General features: G+C 44.4%; 2 protein-coding genes across 3 annotated transcripts in view; both read right to left on the reverse strand.

Moving 5' to 3' along the window:
- Window positions 1-12,395, reverse strand: part of RHOT1 (ras homolog family member T1) — a 71,403-nt gene extending 59,008 nt beyond the window's left edge. The window contains exon 1 of one of the 2 annotated variants that reach the window (XM_059996496.1): window positions 11,473-12,395. The gene's annotated coding sequence lies outside the window, so the exon portion shown is untranslated. Of the gene's footprint in view, window positions 1-9; window positions 28-11,472 lie in introns of those variants that run through there. The other variant, XM_059996497.1, reaches the window with a different exon arrangement.
- On the reverse strand, window positions 10,335-26,077 carry RNF135 (ring finger protein 135). The gene is given in 11 exon segments (XM_069540063.1): window positions 10,335-10,473; window positions 10,476-10,870; window positions 10,872-10,932; window positions 12,451-12,540; window positions 18,386-18,466; window positions 18,469-18,547; window positions 18,805-18,812; window positions 21,731-21,793; window positions 21,796-21,862; window positions 25,373-25,691; window positions 25,782-26,077. Coding segments are annotated over 11 exon segments (1,518 nt in total). The 3' UTR covers window positions 10,335-10,414.
- Between the last annotated feature and the right edge of the window lie 830 nt (window positions 26,078-26,907).

Raw genomic sequence — 26,907 nt, forward strand, 5'->3', positions numbered from 1 at the left:
CCGCACCACCTCCTCAGCAGCTACCCTGCTCAAGAGCCGGGACAGCGCCTGCTCCGCCTCCTCCGGCTCCGCGAGTCGCGGCGGCGGCGGGGCGACGGGGCGCCGCGAGGGACAAGCGCTTTCGGAACGCGAACGCTCTCTGTCCCGGACCTACGCCCCCGCCGTCAGGTTCGCCGCAGAGCATCGAGCGGGAGTCTCGATGGGATACGCTTTGGGCCGGGAATTTGAGTGGCAGGGTCGCTAGTCTGACCCCATTTCTTTTACGAAATAGCGGCAGGAGAAGTTTTTCGTCCAAGGTCGTATAGCTAGACCTTGGCAGTGTGACTCAGGGCAAGAATATTCTTACCTGACTGACTATAAACTCCAGAAGAGCAGCGACCTGTCCACCTGGTTTCCAGAAGTATTCCCCACCTTATTGGACAAAGCCCTTAGAAAGCCTTAGAAAGCCTTCAGAAGTATTCCCCACCTTATTGGACAAAGCCCTTAGAAAGCGCTTGATTGAGTAAAGGATGACTACCTCCCAGAATCGAGTCCTTTCCACTACCAAAGCCCACCACCCTATCTGCTTTTTATCTGTGATGCTTATAAAATACGATTCTAAATAATGAGATTAGTTTCTACACTATCTGTGTAAACAGATTCATTTCTTTGTAACCAAACCAAGTGATTTTCCTCTCTCTGTGTGGTTTACTTTAGGCAGGGTCTTCTGGTACATCTCTTTACATAGGTTTGCCCAGCGCAGTGCCGGACACATAGGTGGCACTGAATAATAGCCTTGTACTAATTTTTCTAACATTGTCTTAATTTCCTCCTGACTCTCCATCCTGAGGAATTTGTTGCTGTATCTCTCTATATATGCTTATATGTTTGAACAGTGGTTGGCAGACAGTGGGAGATAGATGGACAGATGGTTGGAGAGAGAGAGAGAATAAAGGAGGAAACACTATCTGTGCATAATGTGCCTTTTTTCTATCTTAAGTATTACAAAATGAATTTTTTGTAAGGGAATAAAAGGCACATGTGTATAATACCAATCCCCTTTTCTCCTAGGAGAAGCCTTGTGGTCTGGTGCAGCATTTAACAGCTGCTGACAAACTACATTAGTTTGAATCCAGAGCCCATCACCTGATAGTTAATGTGATCCTGAGTAAGTTCTTTTACTTCTCCAAGCCCGCCCCTTCTTCTGTAACATGGCAATAATGATAATAATACCTACCTTCTTAGGTGGTTGTGAAGAATATATAATACATGTCAAGCATTTGTCAGATGCACAGCACTTGCTCTACTGATCTCAGCTGTCATTACTGTTGTAGAGCTCACTGAAAAGTTGAAATCCACAGGTTTTGAAGCAAATTCATTGTTATGTTTATAACAGTATTTCACCATCTAAACTATATGATACCTGTAAGGAGTATAGGGGTGGAAGCCCTTGCAAAAAACACTCTCTCTGTGATATAAGGAGGAAGACAGGAAAGACACACTCCCTGCTCACTGGGAGATAATGAAGTCATATTCCAGGATGGAGGCAAATAAGATGAACTTCAGAAGGCTTGATGGCCTGATCTTTCAGGGGAAAGTATTCCTCAGAATTTTAGTATTACAAAATGTTTGCGTTGGAAAGACCCTTATAGAGCACCTATTCTAATCCCACTATTCTATAGGTAAGACAAGCAACATCCAGAGAGATACCATAACTTGCCAAAAGGCATGACAGCTGAGACTGAGCCTGGGCTCTGCCATCCTGAGCATATGATGCTAGGCAAGTCACATGACCTCTCTGTGCCTCAGTTTCCTCTCAACCAAAGACTATCATCTTTTCCCAGCCTTCTACCTCACAGAGTAGTTTGGAGGATCCCATGAAACAATGTCTGTGAAAAAGGCTTTTTCTTTAAAAAAATAAATTGCATAAATATCAGATCACAAAGGACGAAGACCCTTTACAGAGGAGCAAGTTCTCTAGGGCACAGCTCCCTCCAAGCAAGACTTTGTAGAGAATCTTGACCCTGGGAGCCCTGCATCAGCATCGCCAGTGGATGCCGGTGTTAATTCTGTGGACATCAGGAGCGTGAGAAGAGACAAGGCCTTCGTGACGTTGCACATGCATGCTGGGTAAAGGCTTTGCAGGGGGAATCTCTGGAAGGCAGAGGGCTAGGAAGAAGAGTTTATTTAGGGGGAACATTGCAAAGATAATACTTCAAACTCTTTGGTAGAAAAAACTTACTTAAAAATCCAGACCCAAGGGCTGCAGAAAGGAGTCACCCAGCAAGCACTTACAGCCAGCGATGACTAAAATTTTGGTACAAAAGAAGACCAAAACTAAAGTGGGAGTGGGGAGCCGGACAAGCCAGAGTGTGCCTCACAGGCAATGTATCAATAAGTTTCTTTTTACAGCCCCTTCCCATCTCCCAATCAGCTATACTTCTGAAGCTCTGGCCTCCTGTCTTGCCTTGAGCTCTATGGCCCTCTCTTACGTTAACAGACATCCATCAGGGGTCACTCTGAAGTTCTCTTGGAGACAGCATAGCTCAGTGATTAAAAGCAGTGACTCTGGGGCCTTCCCTGGTGGTCCAGTGAGTAAGACTCCACGCTCCCAATGCAGGGGGCCTGGGATCAATCCCTGGTTGGGGAGCTGGGTCCCGCACGCCTGCCGCAACTAAGAGTCCACAATGCCTCAACTAGGACCCGGCGCAGCCTAAATAAATAAATTAATTAATTAAATAAAAGCAGGGACTCCGGAGTCTGCCTGCCTAAGTCTGAGCCTCAGCTTTACCAAGTACTAGCTGTGCATCATCAGGCAAATTTCTTACCTTCTCTAAGCCTCATCTGCCAAATGGGAATAACACCTCATGGGATTGTTATGAAGATCAAACGAGTTAATATAATAGGAAAATGCTTTGAATAGTGCCTGGTACATGGTCTGTAATATACAAACGTTGGATAAATAAAATAAACTGTGAGAGAAGTGACTTTTGTACACCTTTCTGAGCCAGAAGATAGAGCCACACGATGACACACACCGCAGCAACACAGAAGCCAGAGAATGGAGTTGTTGGCAGTGGAATTTACTGCTGGGATATTACAGATAGATGACTGTATGTATATTAAGTACATTGGATAAAGCCAAGAGGACAGATTAGTATCTAGAAAGCCCTGATGGCATTTCCCTCTAGAATGCTGGGAAGGAGCTCTACCTTCGCAAGACAAACTTCATGGCTTCTCAATTGTGAAGGGGACACTGGGGGTCTGAACAAAGTACCTTTGCCAGGATTTAAGAGGATCCATCTTTCACACCTATCAAAGAAGGAACTTGCAACACAGCCTCTCTCTGAGTCTCAGGACAGTGGAACACCCCAGGGCTGGTGGGCAGGCCTGCTGGGGAGAAGATATAGTGTGTGTTAAATGACTGACATTGGGTGGCACAAGAGGCTTGTCTCTGACTGGTGAGTTAGACACAGTCCTGGGCAGGAGTCCAAATTAGATGGGTTGGCATTGGTCCCACTCTTCAGACCCATCTATCTTTGGTCTCTCAAATTAAACCCAGAGTGGCATCCATCTTCACTCTGGTCTCCCATTCCTTCCAGGAAGACTTCCTCCTTTTCCTGCCAAGCCTGATCTAGTGGAGCAGAAAAGTCCAATGCTTTGGTACAGAGTAAATCTTTATTTTATTTATTTATTTTTTTTTTTGTGGTACGTGGGCCTCTCACTGTTGTGGCCTCTCCCGTTGCAGAGCACAGGCTCCGGACGCGCAGGCTCAGCGGCCATGGCTCACGGGCCCAGCCGCTCCGTGGCATGTGGGATCTTCCCGGACCGGGGCACGAACCCATGTCCCCTGCATCGGCAGGCGGACTCTCAACCACTGCACCACCAGGGAAGCCCATAATGTAAATCTTTCTACCTCCTCTCTCCCCATCCCACCCCTAGCCAAAACCAGCCAGACTTGTGTGATTGTGTCCCACTCCTTCCAGTAATCTGCTCTCCCTGTCTGGCTGTGTTCACAGACAACCTCCCAGGCAACACAATGCCTTAACCCAGCAAAACTGAAAATATCCCCAGAAAGCTCCTAGGAAAATGACCATGATTTTAGCCTGAGTGGCCTTCCAGTACCTGCTTCTACAATTAGTGAGTCAGCTTTGATCTGATTAAAATTCATTGTGCACATGTTGCCACGTTAGACACAGTGACAGTGAAAGATTCCAGTCCTCTTGGTGGAAACCAGATCCACTCTGGGTAAACAGTTTTCAACTCTGGACAAGGGGGGTTGGGGGACACTCCAGGCAAAGGAAACCAGAATTGCAAAAGTACATAGTGTGACACAGAGCAGGGAGGCTGGGGTGGAGGGTGTATGTCGGGGGATGACAGCAAATGGGGGCTAGAGGTAGGTAAGAGCAGAAACAGGAAGCAGAACTTCCTGTTGTAGGTGGGGAGCACTGGGGAGTTTTAAGCAGGGGAGTGACATGATCTGACTTCCATTTTGGAAAGTTCACATTTGCAGACTGAGAATGGATGGGAAGGGGGCTTCTGACTAGAGATAGAGGAGCTCGCATTAAAATGATCCGGGAGAGGGCTTCCCTGGTGGCACAGTGGTTAAGAATCCACCTGCCAATGCAGGGGACACGGGTTTGAGCCCTGGTCCGGGGAGATCCCACATGCTGCGGAGCAGGTGGGCCTGTGCACCACAACTACTGATCCTGCGCTTTAGAGCCACGAGCCACAACTACTGAAGCCCACGCGCCCAGAGCCCATGCTCCGCAAGAAGAGAAGCCACCGCAATGAGAAGCCCGCGCACCGCAATGAAGAATAGCCCCCACTCGCCGCAACTAGAGAAAGCCCATGCGCAGCAATGAAGATCCAACTCAGACAAAAATAAATAAATTAAAATAACCTGGGAGAGATGTGATGGGAGTCTGAACCAGAGAGCAGATGCAGAGGGAAGGGGGGGGCCAGAGTTGAAATGATTTGAGAAAGCAGAATCGAGGGTCAGAACTTGGTGACTAATTGTACAGAAGGTGGTATCAGAAAAGCTCCTATGGTAACTCCAAGACATTGTGTCCTGGAGATCGTCACTGACCAAAGCCATAAGTTTTTCTCCCCCAGGGTGTATTTATTTTGAAGAATAAAGGTGAAACAATTTCCCTTCACACGGAAGGAAGACACAGTCTTCCATATTGCACCAGACCAATCTCTTAGAATCACGTTTCGCAAAGTGGTGGAATAAGAGGTGTAAAAGTTGTGCAGGGACGTCAGAAACAGTGACTCTTGTGGACAGAAAGGTTTCCTTTTTCTATTTTCTTTCCATCCTGATTAAGTCAAGGTGAAATCCTCAGTAAATCTTAAATACCTGATAATCTTCTTTTGAGCCAGAGAGAGAGAGAGAAAGAGAGGGAGAGGGCAAGCCCACTTCAGGTTCAGAAACTTAGACAGACAACGGTACCAAGCTAGTCATTGTTTTGTTTTTCTTGAAACATACATTTAGGCTTATCCCTCTAATTAAGACACATGATTCTGGTTTTCATTTATATAAATATTTTAAAGTTTCCTTTTGAAATACATGTACCTAAAAGGGGAGATGTGAGTTGATTTAGGAAAAATATTAAGTAAAACATGGTACACGAGACAGAAATTCCCTGCTGGTCCAGTGGTTAGGACTCCGCACTTCCACTGCAGGGGGCCCGGGTTCGATCCCTTGTCCGGGAGCTAAGATCCCACAAGCCAGGCTGCACTGGCGAAAAAAAAAAAAGTACAGGGGATATGCAAATGTAACAAGAATCATGGCACATGAAAGGCTGAAGCTTAAGAAACCCTGTCCTTAAAACACCTATGGCTGTAAAAAGAAACGAAATTGAGCTATTTGTAATGAGGTGGATAGACCTAGAGTCTGTCATACAGAGTGAAGTAAGTCAGAATGAAAAAGACAAATACCGTATGCTAACACATATATATGGAATTTAAGAAGAAAAAAAATGTCATGAAGAACCTAGGGGTAAGACAGGAATAAAGACACAGCCCTACTGGAGAATGGACTTGAGGATATGGGGACGGGGAAGGGTGAGCTGTGACAGGGCGAGAGAGAGGCATGGACATATATACACTGACAAACGTAAGGTAGATAGCTAGTGGGAAGCAGCCACATGGCACAGGGATATCGGCTCGGTGCTTTGTGACCACCTGGAGGGGTGGGATAGGGAGGGTGGGAGGGAGGGAGACGAAAGAGGGAGAGATATGGGAACATATGTATATATATAAAACTGATTCACTTTGTTATAAAGCAGAAACTAACACACCATTGTAAAGCAATTATACCCCAATAAAGATGTTAAAAAAAAACACACAAAAAAAACCCTATGGCTGGTTAGGAAGATAAATCCCAAATCAAAACAAATCTTCAGGGACTTCCCTGGTGGCCCAGTGGGTAGGACTCCACGTTCCCAATGCAGAGCTCCCAGGTTTGATCCCTCGTGCATGCGGCAACTAAGAAGCCCGCATGCCACAGCTGAGACCCGGCACAGTCTAAATAAATAATAAATAAAAATAAATAAATATATTTTTAAAATCTTCAGCATAACCTAAGTATGTATAATTAAAGAAGACTGCAGTTGTCTGGAAGGACCCAGTGATTAGGGTTTTGAGCAATTATGAATGAGGATGAATTTGGGGCTAAGGGCTCAGCAAGAGTAGGGGGTGATGGAGCTGAACATATACCAGGGAAGAGTCCCCTTTTCCTGTCAAAATCCCCAAGTGCCCCCCGGGGAAGGGACTTCTCCCTTGAACTGCGCAAGGCAGCCTGAGAGGTCTCCCCAGAGAGCAGCACTGTTTCACTTTGTGGTTTGTTTCTGCAATCAGCTAGGAAATAAAGTCTTCAAATTAAACTCTTCCGGAAAAAAAAAAAAAATGTACTTGAGGGAGAAGCAAGGGACAGATAGGTGTAACTGTATTAGAGGTTGTTGTGAGCCTTAAGAAGGTGGTGGCTTCCTGCTTAGCAGGTGGTTCTTCCAAGAACCCAAAGCCCTAGACCCCAAAAATGGGTACAACCACTTAGATGTTTGAGAGAAACATCTCCAGATGGGGTGAGTGGCTGCCCCAGGAGCCCCTGATGGGACGTCTGGCTTGGTCCACGGTGGATGACTTCGTCCCCCACACGGTGTAGACCCCAGTGAGAGGTCCCTTCATCCACTGGCATTTCAGCTTCAGTTCTTCTCCTTGGGAGCATTTTCTGTTTTGTTTGAGTGAAGGGTGCTATTTTCCACAGTGTACTGGAAGGGATATGCTGACAGAAAACGTGAGACAAAAGCAAGGAAGCCAGAAATGATAACCTTTGTTCCCCACCTCTATGATTCTTGTGCTTTGGCTGCAGCTTGGGGAAATCACGTGGCCAGCCAATAAACCCCACGCGGACAGAGGCCCCATTATCCAAACCACCTGAAAGGATGGTATTTAATCAAAGGACCTAAGAAGCTAAAACCCTGGCCTCTAAATTCTTGGCACTTTCAAAAGGCAAACATCAAGGTGACTCTGGGTGAGAAGATAAAGGCTCCATAATGCACAAAGTGAGAACAGAGAGCCTTTGAATGGTCACCTGGCACAGAGAGGCCCTGTCCCTGCTTAGGCAACTCAAGGCCACTACACTGAGAACTGCCACCCACAACAAGAGAAAAAGAGCACCTCGTGGCTTTAGAGCTGTGTCCTATCAAAGTGGATGCCCAGGTCCTGGTCTCAACTGGGACCTTATCAGAGGGTATTAAGGTTAAGAGACTTGACAGTGGGAACACTGGGCCAGCTCCCAGCTCTGCCACGCTCAGCTGACTGGCCCTGCACAAAGCCCTCAACCGGTCCAGGACCCCCACCCTTCCCTCGTATGTTAACAGAAAGATGATAACACTCATCACGCAGGGTGGTCACGAGGCTCAGAGAGTAAACGAGTAGATCACAGGGGAAGACTCCTGCTTGCTCCTGTTTTCGAGGATCCCTGTGGAAATTAGGTGTGAATCTACAGACGTTAGCGATCAAGGTGTGTGATATGAAAATATAGTTATGTCATTTTTGCTGTGGTTATAATCACCCTGGCATTCTTCCAGTGTCCTCATCTATTCCATCAATTCTTTCAGCAACCCTTTGAGGAAGCTAAGGAAGGGCGAATAATAATTATTTCCATTTTACAGGGGAAAGAGAGGCAAAGAAGTGAAAGGCACCGTCAAAGATTGTCTGGCTGGTTTGTGTGGCAAGGCTTTCTGCTCAACCCCATCCAACAGAGCTGGAGTTCCACCTCTCCAACAGGTGCTAACAGAGCCTGACAGCCTACAGATGAATCGTAAGGAGAAGAAAGGGAGGGGAAGGCTGTAGATCAGGAGACTTCAGAGACATATCAACTGTTGATAGGTATGAGGGTTCTTCCTGGGGGTGATGAAAATGTTCTAAAATTAGATTATGGTGATGGTTTCACAACTCTGTAAACATACTAAAACACATTGATTGGTACACTTTAAATAGGTGAATTTTATAGTATGTAAACTATATCTCAACAAAGCCGTTAAGAAAAAGATATATCAGGGTTTTTTAGGGTTTATGCTAGGGATGCATGTTTGCGTGCTAAAACTCTAAAGAAATGCAAGTAAGTGATTACTATAAAAGTCAGGATGCCTTTCAGGTGGACGGAGGGTTTTGTGATTGGAATGGGGCACATGAAAGAGCATCTGGGGTGGGCAGCAAGGTTTTCTTTCTTTCTTTTTTTTTTAATAAATTTATTTATTTATTTATTTTTGGGCTGCATTGGGTCTTTGTTGCTGTGTGTGGGCTTTCTCTAGTTGCGGCGAGCGGGGGCTACTCTTTGTTGCGGTGCGCGGGCTTCTCATTGCGGTGGCTTCTCTTGTGGAGCATGGGCTCTAGGCATGCGGGCTTCAGTAGTTGTGGCACGTGGACTCAGTAGTTGTGGCTCATGGGCTCTAGAGCGCAGGCTCAGTAGTTGTGGCGCACGGGCTTAGTTGCTCTGAGGCATGTGGGATCTTCCCAGACCAGGACTCGAACCTGTATTCCCTGCATTGGCAGGTGGATTCTCAACCACTGGGCAACCAGGGAAGCCCAAGGCTTTATTTCTTGACCTGAAAGGTAGTTACAACTGTGTTTAATAATAATAATAATTATTATTCCTTACACTGCACATGTGTTTTGTGTAGTTTTCTCTGTCCATTCTGTTAATATAATAAAATGATTCTAAAAAATAGGGGAAATCAAGTATGAGATGAGACCATGTGCCAGCCAGACTGTAAGGACCCCCCCCACCTCCTGGTATTCATGCCCTTGTGAACCCCAACCCCTTAAATGTGGGCGGGACCTGTGACTTGCTTCTAACCAATAGAATAAGGCAAAGGTGATGGCATACGTGTGATTATATGTCCCTGTGGTTACATTATATAAGATTTAATGTCCACCTTGCTAGGAAACTTGATCTCCCTTGTTGGCTTTGAAGAAGTAAGCAGCCATGTTGCAGAGGCCCACCAAGTAAGGAGCTGAGGTGGGTCCTCAGTCTGACAACTCACAAGGAACTGAATCCTGCCGACAACCACGTGAGCTTGGAAGCAGATGCTTCCCCAGTGGAGCCTCAGATGTCACCCGGCCCCAGTTCACACCCTGACTGCAGCTTGTGAGACTCCAAAACAGAGGCCTCAGCTAAGCTGTATCCTGACGCCTGGCCCACAGAAGCTGCGAGAGAATAAATATGTGTTGTTTGAAACCACTGAATGTGTGATAATAGTATTACACAGCAATTGATAGCACGCCCCTTGTGTGTGTGTAGGGGGGGTCCCCTAAAATCAATCTCATTTTCAGTGATGCACTAGAAGGACTCGCAGAACTCAGCAAAGCTGTTATACTTACGGTTACAGATGATTACAGTGAAAGGATACAGGTTAAAACCAGCAACAGAAAAAGGCACATAGGGCAGAGGCCAAGAGAGCCCACTCACTCCTCTCTCAGTGGAGTTATGGGGACAATGTTTAATTCTCCCAGGATGACGTATGACAACACACACGGAATACTGCCAACCAGGGAAGCACATTCAAGTCTTGGTGCCCAAGGCTTTGACTGGCGGTCGGTCATGCAGGCAGACTCACCGCCCAAGTGGCTGACCTTAGTTTCCAGCCCTTCCAGAAATCAAGCTGACACTGTGTGGCCCAAGGCCCTCAGATAAACACACTCTTACCAGGCAGGATATTCCAAGGGCTTAGATACTTTCTCCCACTCAAGAGCCTGTCCTTTCTTGTAACCGGTCCACGCAGGGTTTGAACAATGCAAGCCTGCTGGGTTAAACATTTACTTTGCATCCCTTAACTTTGGAAGCGGGATGTTAACTTGAGTCAAGTTGACTCCCTGCTTGAAGGCAGAGAGACCAGGAAATCAACATGGTTTAACACCAAGGGAATGTTTATACGTTTATTTGCCTCATAGTCAGAGAGCTTCCAGGGAATAAGCCATACAGCCAGAGGCAGGGTGCAGAGGAAAGGCAGCAGAGACTGGGCACTCAGAGACGAGCTTCACCTGATCAGCCACGGAATAGAAGGCAAGCTTTCCCTCCTCAAGGTCCAGCCAGATGCCCACCACACTAGGTCTGTTTGAGCCAAGGACAGTTTTCTTGACCATGTCCCATGCAGAGAGCTGGCTAGTCCCTTTCCACTCTACATACCAGGAGTCCCTGGTCCTTCCCAGGATCTGGTCACGCCTCATCCCCCAGGAAGCCACCCCAACTGCCCAGTGGCTACATCGCTGAGTGTCCACTTCCCAGTACTGCTGCCCAGAAGAGAGAGCCTGGGAACATAAGGCCTGGCAGGAGGCAAACCTCTCATGACTCCAGGGATAGGGCTGTGGGCGGTGAGATACAGTGATCCTTGGACACCTCCAGGCTACAGGAGAGGCTCCCTAGGTCAAAGGTTGGATTGATGACCCCTGGGGAAAAAAACCAGAACAGGACTAGCCACCTCTGATGGTTCATGCTAAGAGGTCTTCAAATAGCAAAAGGCAGCTTTGTGTCTTTGAGTGTGATAAAGTTTTACACATCCTGGCATTAAAACTGGTGCATCAAGGGACTTTCCTGGTGGCAAAGTGGTTAAGAATCTGCCTGCCAATGCAGGGAACACAGGTTCAAGCCCTGGTCCGGGAAGATCCCACATGCCACGGAGAAACTAAGCCCGTGCGCCACAACTACTGAAGCCTGTGTGCCACAACTACTGAAGCCCGTGCGCCTAGAGCCCGTGCTCCGCAACAAGAGAAGCTACTGCAATGAGAAGCCCGTGCACTGCAACGAACAGTAGTCCCCGCTGGCCGCAACTAGAGAAAGCCCGTGTGTAGTAATGAATACCCAACACAGCCAAAATAAATTTTAAAAAAATATATTGGTGCATCAACTTGCAGTAGGACCTTGTTATACATACCCCTGATGTTGTTCTAGTAACAGTACCCTCCTTTCTCACCTTAATTTCTACTTACCCATTAGCCCTCTTTCAGGAAGCCACCTGCCCCAGCAAAAGTCACGTCTTGGGGCTTCCCTGTTGGCGCAATGGTTGGGAGTCCACCTGCCGATGCAGGGGACGCGGATTCGTGCCCCGGTCCAGGAAGATCCCACATGCGGCGGAGCGGCTGGGCCTGTGAGCCATGGCCGCTGAGCCTGCGCGTCCGGAGCCTGTGCTCCGCAACGGGAGAGACCACAACAGTGAGAGGCCCGCGTACCGCAAAAAAAAAAAAAAAAAAGTCACATCTTGCTTTTTCCCTAATACTTTACCTGATCTCTTATGATACTTACCATCTTCTACCTGTAGTACAGTGATTGATGACCATGGTTGTTTATATCTCTCCACTTACACATGATCTTCCTGATTAAGGATCATGTCATTCATTTTGTATATTTCATAATGTTTTCTTTTAAGGGAGTAAATAATTACTAATACACAGCATTCCTACTCTAGGCTCATACTTACACACATTCATTCAGCCTCATGACAATCCCACAAGGGAAGTAAGTACTATTATCCCCATCTTACAGATGAGGGAACTGAGGCTCTGAGAGATTACGTGACTTGTCCAAGATCACACAGCTAGTGAGAGGAGGAGCTGGGAGTCAAACCCAAGCAGTCTGGCTCCAGGATCCGTGCTCGCAAGGACCACTCCAGACTCGGACAGTGATGGTAGTTAAACAGGTTGGGGGATTGGCAGTTGGCAGTAAATGGTGGCCCCAGCATGGATGCCCAAAGTTGCCTGGGTTCTGAGTGCTCATGGGTCTGGCTTAGCCTGGAATTTGGGAGTCTTCAACTCCTTTTATCTTTGTGATCAGCTCCCCATGGAGAGGGGCCAGGTGTGGGGGAACTAGCCAAGGAGTGAGCCTAACAGCAGAGAGATGGACACAGCACGCTCTTGCAGCTCCTTGCTGCAGCAGGTCAAACCCAGGTTGTAAGCAGACCACATACTTACATCGAGCGAACGAGGAAGCCCTCTTGGGTGCCAGGTGGCTCTGGTCAGGCAGTGGGCATGAGGAGGAAGACAGAGCTTCTGGGAGTTCAACTATGGAATCAAAAAAATTGGGAGGGGGGCTTCCCTGGTGGCACAGTGGTTGAGAATCTGCCTGCCAAGGCAGGGGACACGGGTTCGAGCCCTGGTCTGGGAGGATCCCACGTGCCGCAGAGCAACTAGGCCCGTGAGCCACAATTACTGAGCCTGCGCGTCTGGAGCCTGTGCTCCGCAACAAGAGAGGCCGCGATAGTGAGAGGCCCGCGCGCCACGATGAAGAGTGGCCCCCACTTGCCACAAGTAGAGAAAGCCCTCGCACGGAAACGAAGACCCAACACAGCCAAAAATAAATAAATTAATTAATTAAAAAAAAAAAGCAACAAACAGTGAGAGAGAGAGAGAGAGAGAGACATTTAAAAAAAAAATTGGGAGGGGAAGAAAGTCCCATCAAAAAAAAGGCAAATAGAAAGTATCCAAACATTGTGATCAGCACATATAGCTTGTCTTCCTCATCATCAGATCTTGATCAGGCAGTACATCCAGCTTAGGTACATCCAGCCCCATGTTCTTACCATGGACTTTTTTTTTTTTTTACTGTTTCCTCACTGAGTTCTAAGCTCCTTGCTGGCAGAGACCTTGTTCATCTCTGTATTCTAAGCACAAGCCCATTGCCAGGCCCATAGGAAGTTTTTCATGCATATTTATCAATATGCATGATAAAGGGATCACGGCATCATGCAAGGGATCACGGGCACCCTGACACCCAGAATATCCATGCCCCCCAGGTCAGTGCTTTAAACTGTTATAAAACTGGGGAACATGAGAGTCATCACAACTGCTAGTACCTAGTGCCTCTCAGTGTACATTGAGGGTTTTTTTTTATTGAAGTATAGTTGATTTACAACGTTGTTTTAATTTCTGCTGTACAGCAAAGTGATTCAGTTATACATATATATATTCTGTTTCATATTCTTTTCCATTATGGTTTATCACAGGATATTGAATATAGTTCCCTGTGCTACACAGTAGAACCTTGTTGTTTATCCATTCTATATGTAACAGTTTGCATTGGCTAATCCCAAACTGTACTAAAGTTTAATTGTTACCTTAAAACTACTATGTGCTTGCAACGACCATAGTTAGGTAGGATAAGGGACAGTAAGGGAAATGTCAGAGTATGGACTGTGAAGGTGAAATTTTCCCCTATTTGTACCTTGAGGTGACAGCAGCATAAAGTGAATCCAAGAGTCAGACTGAGAAGAGACAAAAGGCCCTATCTAGGGTGTGGGCTGTGAACACTTAGGTCATGAGAGCAGGAGAGCTGCCCTTCAAGAAGCCACGCTCAAAATCTACGTGGGGTACCACTCTTCTTTCTACTGAGCTGATAGGATTTTACTTATCGTTAATCACAGTTTTAAAAATGTTTGTAACAACTGCTAGCTACTTCTTTTATTTTTTAGCTAACACAAGTTTTTCCCCTAGTGGTAGAGAAAATAATCTCCACTTGACTTGTTGGTTCTTAAAAATACTTAGAAAAAAGAAACGAAATTGAGTTATCTGCAGTGAGGTGGATGGACCTAGAGTCTGTCATACAGAGTGAAGTAAGTCAGAAAGAGAAAAACAAATACCGTATGCTAACACATATATATGGAATCTAAGGGAAAAAAAAAGTCATGAAGAACCTAGGGGTAAGACAGGAATAAAGACACAGACCTACTAGAGAATGGACCTGAGGATATGGGGAGGGGGAAGGGTAAGCTGTGACAAAGTGAGAGAGTGGCATGGATATATATACACTACCAAATGTAAAATAGATAGCTAGTGGGAAGCAACCGCATAGCACAGGGAGATCAGCTCAGTGCTTTGTGACCACCTAGAGGGGTGGGATAGGGAGGGTGGGAGGGAGGGAGACGCAAGAGGGAAGAGATATGGGAACGTATGTATATGTATAACTGATTCACTTTGTTATAAAGCAGAAACTAACACACCATTGTAAAGCAATTATACTCCAATAAAGATGTTAAAAAAATACTTAGAAAAAAAGAAACATGATGTACATTCATAAATACTGAGTAGCTATTAAATAAGACACTGGTAACTATTACAGAAATGAAGTATTTTGATATGTTAATCTCTCTGGGTATAAACTCAACTGCTTACCCACTGATTATGATAGGTTTCATAAAAGAACAAAAAATGATAGTTCATTAAACAATTGATTTGCCAGAAATATTTGTTATATAAACTTAATTGCTGAGAAATTTCTTTAAAACAGAATCTAAAGAATCTCATTTCTCTACTAAGAGAATAAGCTACAGGCTTTTTTTTTTTTTTTAAAGTAGCCAGGATCCCTTGGATCCCTTGGGAATTTAAAATAATAATTTCAAGAACAAACCATTCTAAGCAGAATTGTTCTGCATAAAATTACAGTTGACCCTTGAATAGCACAGGTCTGAACTGCGAAGGTCCATTTATCTTTTTCAATAAATATACAAAAATATATGTGGATCAAAAATATATGTGGATCAATAAATATATGTGGATCAATAAATACACAAAAATATATGTGTAGAACGTCACATGCAAGACTTGTTTTGAAGTGGATAGCCTTTCCTTACATAAGCATAAGGTGAGTGATATTTAATATAAAATTAGTAGTGTGTTAGTTTTCCTTCTCTCCAGTTTTCTTTCTCTCCCTATCAGCCTACCATCATAGGTAACTGTTTTGTTTTAAAAAAATAACAATGTTCCTAATACTGTGTTATGAATATGACTGTAATATTGTATGCCATAAAAATTTTATAATGATTAATCCATTAGTGTATAGGCTAGGCTACCACAAAGCAAGCATACTGTTGCTTCTTTGTTATCAATGCATGAATAGTTACACCTGTAAATAAATGTTTCTTTTTTGCATTATCTTTTTTGCATTATCTTTTCATTTTTGACGTCTTTCTTTTTTGCATTATCTTTTCATTTTTGATGTCTAGTGTTAGTAATATGTATAACATCCTCAGTGCTTTTTATCATATAAGACAATGTGTATGTAGATACTGACAGACAGACGATTCATCTCATAAACAGATGATGTAAACTTACAGTATAGATAGCTACAGCAGAGTACTGTAAATGTATTTTCTCTTCTTTATGCTTCTCTTAATAAAGGTTTTTTTCTGGCTTACTGTATTGTAAGAATACAGTATATAATACATAAAACATACAAAATATGTGTTAATCAACTGTTTATGTTATCTGTAAGGCTTCCAGTCAGCAGTACGCTATTGGTAGTTAAGTTTTGGGGCAGTCAAAAGTTATAGTGAAGACGTCCCTGGTGGCACAGTGGTTAAGAATCCGCCTGCCAATGCAGGGGACACGGGTTCGAGGCCTGGTCCGGGAAGATCCCACATGCCACAGAGCAACTAAGCCCGTGCGCCACAACTACTGAGCTTGCGCTCTAGAGCCCGCGAGCCACAACTACTGAAGCATGCGCACCTAGAGCCCGAGCTCCGCAACAAGAGAAGCCACCGCAATGAGAAGTCCACGGACCACAACGAAGAGTAGTCCCCGCTCGACGCAACTAGAGAAACCCCACGTGCAGCAACGAAGACCCAACGCAGCCAAAGATTAATTAATTAAAAATATAAATAAATAAAATAAAATAGGACTCCTGTTTACAAAAAAGAAAAAAGTTATAGTCAGATTTTTGGCTGTATAGGAGTTTGGTGCCCCTAACCCCCATGTTGTTCAAGGGTCAACTGTACTCCTCAGTAATTAAATTTGTATTACAAATAATCACCCCTGCTGGGTAAGCTACACCAAAATGCTTATCAAAACTTTAGTGTGCATGAAAATCCCCTGCAAAGTTGTCAAAAATGCAAATCCTTGGGGCTTACTCCCAGAGATGCTAACTCAATAGTCTGGCCATGGGCTTTGGATTCTGCTTTTTTTTTAAGGGTGGAAAGATTTTTAATTAATATTATGAAGTCACCATAATACAGATATCAAAGCCACAAAAAGAACATATAAGGAAGAAAAAAAAAAACATAGGCCAACAAACCTGGAGATTATCTGCATTCTTATTAGTGTTACAGAGAGGCCCGGGTTATACTCAAGAAACACTGTGCCCTTTAGGCTGCCTGATTTCCGTGGCAGCTCATGGTGTGTTTACATAGGGTCAAAGGAAACCATTGTGATGAGGCAGTCAAATTGCTTAGCAGCTGTTAAAGTGCTGGCTTGAAGAATAACTAATCTATTGTCTTAAAAACAATCTTGTGAGAACTTCAGGAAATGATGTTTCAGGAAATAGGCATATATTCAGATCTTATGTTTTAAAACTGTCCTGGACTGGTCCAAATAATCAAAATCAAAATACCAAAATAATCAACGTTGTACTTGCTAAGGCATACTTGAATTTTCTAAGTTAAATTTTAAAAATACTTAATATGTATACTTAATTCCTCAAAAAATTAAATATAGAATTACCATATGATCCAGTAATTCCACTTGTAGGCATATATACAAAAGAATTGAAAGCAAGATCTCAAAGAGATGTTCATACCCATACTGATTTGTAAAGGTATCAAGATATATTAAGTAAAAAAAGAAAAGCAAAATGCAGAACAGTGTATACAATATGCTAACTTTTGTGTAAAAAAAAAAGATTGGGGGAGATAAGAATATAAACTTGTGTTTGCTTGTACTTACAAAAGTAAATTCTGAATGGACACTTAAGAAAACTAGTAAAGGTGGTTAACTGGGGGAATAAGAAGAATTGGACGAGAGTAGGAACACAACACTTTTGTTGTGTCTTTTTATATTTTTTGATTTTTGAATTAAAATTTTTAAATTTAATCCTCAAGTTTAAAGCTCGAGTTTAGATTTTAAATTAGGAACCCATCCTAAATTTAGGAGCACACAGGAGCTAAGAGGTCACTTTATTTCTCAGATCATTTTTGGAACAATTAATAAACTGTACTCTAACTGGTTTCCTTAAGAAACTTTTCCCAAGGAATCATGCTTCTCCACTTAAATAAGAAACTTTTTAACAGAGCAAGATGATTTAAATATCTAAAAGCTCTAAGAGATACGTCTCTAAAGCATACAAAGCCTGCCGTGGCCGAGTCAGGAGGCAGAGGCAAGGGAGACCAGAGCACTTGTCTAAGGGGCAGGTGTGAACTGTTTTTCAATCCTGAGCCACTGAACAACAGCGAACCTAAAAGTCAGGACAGAAAGGTTGTTTTCTACATTGTTACCCTTTATTATTAAACACACTGGCCAGAGATTACAGTTGAGTAGAATTTTTTTTTTTTTATTTTTGCGGTATGCGGGCCTCTCACTGTTGTGGCCTCTCCCGTTGCGGAGCACAGGCTCCGGACGCACAGGCTCAGCGGCCATGGCTCACGGGCCCAGCCGCTCCGCGGCATGTGGGATCTTCCCGGACCGGGGCACGAACCCGTGTCCCCTGCATCAGCAGGCGGACTCTCAACCACTGCGCCACCAGGGAAGCCCAGTTGAGTAGAATTTATGAAGAACTATATACAAAGTTGCATGCTTCATTAATAAGGACATTTACTAGTGAAAAATAAAAAGCTGCCTATTTCTGAATCTCCTCAGGTAGATAACACAGATGCACGGTGAGCAAGCAAAATCAGATCTAGGTTCTGGATTTATAGATCTTAGAAAACGAGTTTCTATCTATGAAGGGCCTGTGATACATCACACCTCCAGTCAGGTCCAAAAACACATCCAGTCACAAAAATAGCTCAGCCCACTCCTTCCTCATTCACACCACAGGGATAACACAGCTGGGCTCTCAGATCCTGTCCCCAAAAAACAAAGCCACGGAACGCTGCCCCAACTTCCATAATTAAACCTCCTCTACCAAATAAAATCAACTCACCCTGCATTTGTTCTTCAAGGGCCTCTTTCCACATGAAGTTTTCTTATAATTTTTCCTGGATCTCTTCAAGGTCATGGAGATGTCTCTCATTTTCCCCTCAGGTGTGTTGGAAGTCACTAGTTTTGGAGAAGCCAAGGAAAAGTCCACCCCATCTGACAAAGCCTACTGATGAATCATTTAAAAAAAAAAAAAAGAAGAAGAAGGAGAAGGAGAATAATAATAATAGGAAGAAGAAGAAAGGAAGGAAGGAAGGAAGAAGGAAAAAAGAAAATCTCTTAAGGAATGCATCAAATATATTCCAGTTCGGGGCTTCCCTGGTGGTGCAGTGGTTGAGAGTCCGCCTGCCGATGCAGGGGACACAGGTTCGTGCCCCGGTCCGGGAAGATCCCACATGCCGCAGAGCGGCTAGGCCCGTGAGCCATGGCCGCTGAGCCTGTGCGTCCGGAGCCTGTGCTCCGCAACGGGAGAGGCCACAAATATATTCCAGTTCTACCAACCATCTATAATTTTCTACTTACCTCCTAACGGGTTTTTCAAAACATAGTTAGGTCCTCAAAGTATGCGCCTTGAAAACAATCTGGAATGATACACAGTATGGCAAAAATATCAGAGAATGGCGATTTCTTGGTGATGGGGTTACAGATGATTTTCATTTGTCTTTTCAACTGCAATATATTTTCTAGTATTTTGTACAACAGATATGGGGTTCTTAGCTCATACCCCCAAAACGTTTGAAAATTTTAGGCCCATCTTACAGGGGCTTTACAAAATAAATAATACAGATAGTCACTAAGATAAGCTACAGAGGCTGAAATAATCTTCCCCAGACTGCTATCATAACTCTTCCTAAGGGCCAAGACAAACATGTTGCCTGCATACAGGCCCTGCTCTCTGGGGCCTCTAACACACACTCCCTGATTTTCTTTAACTTCAGGTCCTGTTATTCCCCAACACAGACTCTCATCTGCTCACCACCTTCCCACCTTCAGCACCTGACTTTCCTTCCCAACTTTGTAAAATCCATTTCCCATTCTTTTTGCCAATCATAACAGGGGTAGGTACCACCTGCTGAATATTTTCCACTGCTTACTTCTAATTTGCCTAACAACTTTCCAAGATAGGTTTATTATCCCCATTTTACAAAAGAGGGAGTTCATGGAGGTTAACTATATTGTCATAGCTAATTTGATTGCCCCACATTTTCACATTGCTCAAGCACTTTTTTAAGCAAGATCTTTAAAAAAAAATCTCCACATTAAACCAATGAGGTGCAGGCCATGGATCATTTTTGTTTGTTTTACAGATAGAAATCTGAGACTCAGAAAGATGAAATGACTTGTCCAAGGTCATAATACTAGTGAGTGGCAATGTCAGGACTTATGGACGGACTCTCAGACCTTCTACCCCAACACACTGCATCCCTGAGGACCCATTTATTCACTCACTCAAATACACTGGGTGTTTGTTGAGCGCTTACTATGTGCCAAGCACTGTGTTAGGCTTGGGGATACAAGAGTGAACAAAGGAACAAAAGCCATTAAGGTCACTGCCCTCATAGAGCTTAGAGTCCGGTGCAAGGGAAGAGGGATGAAAGACATTAATAAATTATGGTGCCAATCATGATCAAGTCACAACTGTAACAACTGCTACAAATGAAAGGTACATGGAATCATACGTAAGAGCCTGTAATAAGGGGATTTGACTTGTTCAAGGAAATCAGTGAAGGCTTCTCCAAGGAAGTGATAATCTAGCTGAGGTCTGAAGGATGAGCAGGCACTACCTACATGACAGAGTAAAAGAAGAACATTCCATGGTGTGGGCCCTGTGATGGGAAGAAGTGTGACACTCTGGAGGGAACAGATCAGAGCAATTAAAAGACTTTGGTAGAAATCCAGGCAAGAAATAGTCATAGGATTGGATTAGAGTCGTCTTTAAGGAGCTGAAGAATAGTAAATAGGGGGCTCCCCTGGTGGCACAGCGGTTAAGAATCTGCCTGCCAATGCAGGGGACACATGTTCGAGCCCTGGTCCAGGAAGATCTGACATGTCAAAGAGCAGTTAAGCCCGTGCGCCACAACTACTGAGCCTGCCCTGTAGAGCCCGCGAGCCACAACTACTGAAGCCCGTGTGCCACAACTACTGAAGCCCGTGCACCTAGAGCCCATGCTCCGCAACAAGAGAAGCCACCACAATGAGAAGCCGGCGCACTGCAACAAAGAGTAGTCCCTGCTCTCAGCAACTAGAGAAAACCCGTGTGCAGCAGCGAAGACCCAATGCAGCCAAAAATTAAATAAATAATTTTTTTTAAAAAAAAAAGAATAGTAAATAGATTCAAGAGATGTTTAGGCAGATGATGGAAGAGGTGACATGATTCCCAGGTTTCTGGCTTGTGCACTTGGAAGGGCTACAGGGTCAGTTGCTGAGACGGGGTATTCCAGAGGAGAAACAGTGCAGGACGGATTAAGTGCGATGTGTCTTTGAGATGCTAAGAGAAGATGAGAAGGAAGACACCAGACCAGAACTCAGAGAAGGGTCCAGGCTGAAGCTATATTTGTGCACAGAGGTGGTAGTTAAAACCACAGGAATGCAGAGGACCACGTAGGGGGAACAGACAGCGACCTACAACTCAGCCTTGAAGAATCCCAGCATCTCACTGCTTAGCAGCGGAGAGTAAACCTGCAAAACAGACTGAAAAGGAGCAGCTGGAGAGAAATGCAGAAAGGCTGGAAGACTCGTGTCCCAGAGCTAAGGGAAAAGAAAGCTTCAAGAATGAAGTTGTGAAAAGAAGCAGACTCACAGATATAGAAAATAAATTAGTGGTTACCAGTGGGTAGAGGGGAGGGAGGGGCAATATAGAGATAGGGCAGTGGGAGGAACAAACTGTTGGGTGTAAGATAGGCTACAAGGATATATTGTACATACAGGAAATATAACCAGTATTTTCTAATAACTGTAAATGGACCGTAACCTTTCAAAATTATACAAAAATTTTTAAAAATTAAAAAAAAAAAGAATGAAGTTGTGGTTGACTGTGTCAAAGGCTGCTGAAAGGCCAATGAGGATAAGAGCTAGAACATCTACAGGATTTGCGTAGAGGTCACGGGTGATCTTAGAGCTGGTTAGGTGGAGTGATAAGATAGAACTAGCCCACTTGAAGCCTTCTTACCTCACCTCAAGCATTCCAAACTCCCGATCATCCCTGTTTGGTGGTGAAGAGCATGGTAAAAGACGGGGACTTAGCGCATCCTTCAACTGCAAACCAATTCAGGTTGCTCCCTAGCTGTCCCAGGGAGCTGTCCCTAGCGCCACCCCCTGGCACATCCTTTCTTCTCCCAGATGAGCCTACCAATGCTCATTTCATTGCCTGGTTCAGATTCTGGGAGATGTCTCTGACTCTGAAGGCTCCTGTATCTATAAGCCGTTCCACCAGCTCTGCGAGCCCCCAGCCAACTTCTGTGATGCTCTTCTGCGCCACCACCTTTAAAAGAGCAAAGCAGAACACAAAGCTGGACCCAGGAACCAGTTCTAGACAGAGGGAGCTGTAAACACTGGATAAAGGAGCCAGGCAAGGAAGTGATAAAAATGTCTAGAGGGCAAGGAGGTAAGCTCCCTGGACCTTTGGCATGCCCATTTCCCCCTACTGGTGGTCCAGTGGCCATAACAGAGAACCAGAGTTCATCCATAGGATGGGGGAGGGGGAGCGGGGTGAGGCATGAAGGGAAGCCTAGGGGTCATTTTGAACAGGGGAAGTCAGAGACGAAATAGGGTGAGAGCCTGGAGGTTTGGCAGCACTGGTGGCAGCTGATGAGGTGAGTAGAAGGCATTTGACTCGGGTTTCCGCTCCACTCTCAACTCTGACTGACTCGTCCTGTGTCTTCATCACTCCTTTCATAAATAAAAGCGACCATCCCTCCTTCTCTTCAACAGTGAAAAGGATCGACTATGAAAAGATCTTGGAGACTTTAAAGTGATGTGCAGATGCAAACTCTGTTTGTTTATTGACATCCTTCACATTTAAAGAAACATTCAGATGAGAATGCTAAACCACTCCACTTCCGGAGCTTCATCTGCTCAGCTGCCTGGCTGGGAATGGGAGGAAGTTTTGCAGCCAACACATTCTGGCAACACCCTCAAGACCTGGTCACAGCCATCTGAGGCAGGCGGGGCCCAGACTTCAATGGAGAAATTTGCATTACCTCCAAAAGAGGTCCTACGGAGAGCCACAGAAATACAAGATGTTCATCATCTTACTCTAAATAAACCAGAGTTTTTAGAACTTTGGAGGGACATTTTTCACTTTTTAAATTATGCTGGAACCTCAAAAACTGGAGAACCAGTTTTTCATCTCTAAGAAGCACTGCCGTCCCTCAAAATAGCACGTGTTTTGGAAGCCATATGCAGACTATTTTATAGAGGAGGTGGCTGACCACGGGTACAATTGTTTGCTCTTAAAATTCCAGGTCTCACTCTTAAATATTCAGGCAGCTGGAATTCTGGAATGGAGCCCTTATCTAGACACCTGAACAAATTAAAAACTTTAAAAAATAAGTGTTTGCTTTTTCCATCCATAAAAGAACTGCACACTCATTGTGGTGAATTTAGAAAATACAGAGAATGAGAAAGAAGAAATATTTTAAATTATCCGATATCCTACCATCCACAGGCAATCATTTTAATTTAAAAGCCAATGGAAAGTATATTCAGTCACTATAAGCTATACTAACAAAGGGTTTTAAGGACCTGAGGAATAATGCTGTATTTATTTATTTATTGCCTATACCACTTGGTTTATAGGATCTCAGTTCCCCGACCAGGGATTGAACCCGGGCCACAGCAGTGAAAGTGCCCAGTCCTAACCACTAGACCACCAGGGAACTCCCAATGCTGTATTTATAACCAAAAAGAAAAGAACAGCTTTATTCATAATTGCAAAAAAAAAAAAGGAAATAACCAATATGTCCATCAAAAGATGAATAGATAAACTGTGGGACATCTACGCAATGGAATATTATTTGACAATAAAAAGAAATGAGCTATCAAGCCACAAACCTTAATTTTGTTTAATGAAAGAAGCTAGCCTGAAAAAGCTAGATACTGTATGATTCCAAAGATACGACATTTTAGAAAGCGCAAAACTAAAGAGATAGCAAAAAGTCAGTGGTTGCCAGGGGTTGGGGAGAGGGAGGGGGTACAAAGAGGCAGAGTGCAGGGGATTTTCAAGGCATAAAACTGTTAACTACAGATACATGACTTCATGCATTTGTCAAAATCCATAGAACGGTACAACACAGGGAGTGAACCCTGATGTAAACTGTGGATTTTAGTTAATAACGACGTATCAATATTGGTTCATAAATTGTAACAAGTGTACCAAACTAATGCAAGATATTAATAATAAGGGTAACGATGAGGTGTATATGGGAATTTTCTGTACTATCTGCTCAATTTTCTGTAAGCCTAGAACTGCTCTAAAAAATAAAGTCTATTAATTAATTTTTTTAAAAAAGAGGAGTGGATAGCTCCAAGCTCTTTTACCCTCCACCAACCCCCCCCCCACACACACACACAAACACAGAGAAACGTCTCAAGACAAGCAGAAACTGTCAGAACCAACTTCGTCAGAACTCTGGCAGACACTGACTCAAAAAAGCACAACCTGGCAGTAGGAGAGCTTTGTGGCATTTTGACTTGCTCTTGCCCTGTTCCCTTCCTGGTTCAGTGATGGTATTGAAAATTCCCAGCGTGAACCTCTGGTCCTGGTTCCCAAAGGAGCAGAGCAGATCTTATTCACAAACCATTGTGTCTGTCTGTTCTAACCTGGCTGGGGGCTGCCTGAAGGAATGCCACAGGGTGCTCATCTTTGTTTCACCTAACCCAGAGCTCAGACCAGAAAGGTGGTGAGTATTGCTCAGAAGTTCTGCAAGCGGAGTTAAACTTGCAGGTGTCTGGGGCAAAAGACTGTGGTGGAAACAGACAATAACCTAAGTCCCAGAAGCAAATAGACCAGGAGCAAATAGACCTAAGTCCCAGGAGCAAAAGTTGGGGAAAATTGGAATCCTACTTTGTTAATGGGAATGCAAAGTATTGTTGTTGCTGTGGAATGCTGTTTGGCTGTTCTTAATAAGTTAAACACAGAATTACCATATGATCCAACAATTCTACTCCTACCCAAAATAACTGAAAATAGGAACTCGGATACTTGTACATCAACGTTCACTGCAGCATTACTCGCAATAACCCAAAGGTGGAAACAATCCAAATGTCCATCGATGTTTGAATTGATTCAAAAAAAAAAAGTGGTATAATCATACAAGGGAATTATTATTCAGCCACAAAAAGTAATGAAGTTCGGATACATGCTACGACATGAATGAATCTTGAAAACATTATAGCAAGTGAAAGAAGCCAAAGCCAGAAACAAACTGACAAATATAGTATGATTCCACTTCTATGAAATACCTAGAGTAGGCAAAGTCACAGAGACAGAAAGTAGAATAGAGGTTACCAGGGGCTGGAGGGCAGGGGAGGGAGAAATTATTGCTTCATGGGTACAAAGCTTGTTTGTGGTGATGAAAAAGTTTTGGAACTAGATAGTGGTGATGGTTGCATAGCACTGTAAATATAATGCCACTGAATTGTACATTTTAAAATGGTTAAATGGCAAATTTTATGTTATATAATGTAAACATATTTTAGCACAATTAAAAATTGTCAGAGAGACACAGTGGGTGCAGAAAGACTGGAAATAAGTGGAAAGAGGCCAGGGTGGATAGCGCCTAGGTTGATAGGATTTCTGATTTTGATTTTTTTTTTTCTGCTTCTTCATATTTTTCTGAACTTTCCAAATAACGGGTTCTACGTTCAGACTGAGAAAAGTAACGTGAAAATACAATCAGGAGGAGAGGAAGCGCCGTGGGGATAATGGGATGCAGTCGGCGCGCGCGGGCGGATGGAGGTCAGAGGGCAGTCTCTGGTCCCGCCTTCCTACCGGCAGCTGCGCTGTGCGGCGCGGGGGCCCGGGCGCTGGGTTCGGGCCCTCCAGCTCGCGTGCCTCCCGACTGTACTTGTCCTCCAGGTCCTGCACCATCGTGTTCTTCCGCAGCTGCAGCGGCCGCTCGGCGCCCTCGCGGCAGGTGGGGCAGGACCCGTGGCGCCCTGCGCCCCACAGACCCATCAGGCAGTTGTGACAGAAGCTGTGGCCGCAGGAGAGCGTGGCAGGCCGGGCCAGCAGCTCGTGACAGATGATGCAGCCCAGGTCGTCCTCGGTCAGTCACATGGGGACGGCCGGGCAGGCGTCCAGGCCCGCCCTGGTCCCCAGACCGCCGCCGCTCCGCCCACCGCCGGGGTTGGCGCGCGGAAGTCAGGGCTACGCCGGGGGCTGCCAGCCCTGCGGCTACGTCTCCTCCTGCTCCTCCCTCGCTCTCCCTGTCCCCTCCTCCTTCGCTGCAGCTTGGGTCCACCCTTGATTCCTTTTTTCCAGTCCTTTTGCAAGCTGATTTATGCGCTGGGAAATGCGCTCGCCCCAGGCCGTTAGAAACCCACTGATGTCCCAAAGATTTTCTTTAGCTTGATGTCCCCCACTCCCATCAAAGTGCAACCCTGGGACTTCCCTGGCGGTCCAGTGGTTGGGACCCCCGCTAACACTGCAGGGGGCGCGGGTTCGACCGCTGGTCGGGGAACTAAGATCCCACATGCCCCCCGGTGTGGCCAAAAGATATAGATAGATAGATAGATGATAGATAGATAGATAGATATAGATAGATAGGTAGATAATAAATAGGTAGATAGATAATAGATTAGATAGATAGGTAGATTAAATAGATAGATAATAGGTAGGTAGATAGGTAATAGATTAGATAGATAGGTAGATAGATAATAGATTAGATAGATAATAGATAGGTAAAGATAGATCGATAGATAATAGATAATAGATAGATAGATAATAGATAGGTAGATGGATAGATTAGATAGATAGATTAGATAGATAGATTGGATAGATAGGTAGATAGGTAGGTAGATAGATTAGATAGGTGATAATAGATTAGATAGATAGGTAGATAGATAATAGATTAGATAGATTAGATAGATTAGATAGATAATAGATAGGTAAAGATAGATCGATAGATCACAGATAGATAGATAATGGATAGATAGGTAGATGGATTACATAGATAATAGATAGAGCAATAGATGATAGATGGATAAATTAGATAGATAGATTGGATAGATAGGTAGATAGATAATAGATAGATAGGTAGATGGGTAGATAAGTAGATAGATAATAGATTAGATAGATAGATAATAGATAGGTAGGTAGATTAGATAGAAGGGGGACACGGGTTCGTGCCCCGGTCCGGGAAGATCCCACATGCTGCGGAGCGGCTGGGCCCGTGAGCCATGGCCGCTGAGCCTGCGCATCCGGAGCCTGTGCTCCGCAACAGTAGAGGCCACAACAGTGAGGCCCGCGTACCACATACACAAAAAAATTATATAGATAGATAATACATAAGATAGATTAGATAG

This window comes from Delphinus delphis, chromosome 19, assembly GCF_949987515.2.
Source record: "Delphinus delphis chromosome 19, mDelDel1.2, whole genome shotgun sequence".
Taxonomy (NCBI): domain Eukaryota; kingdom Metazoa; phylum Chordata; class Mammalia; order Artiodactyla; family Delphinidae; genus Delphinus; species Delphinus delphis.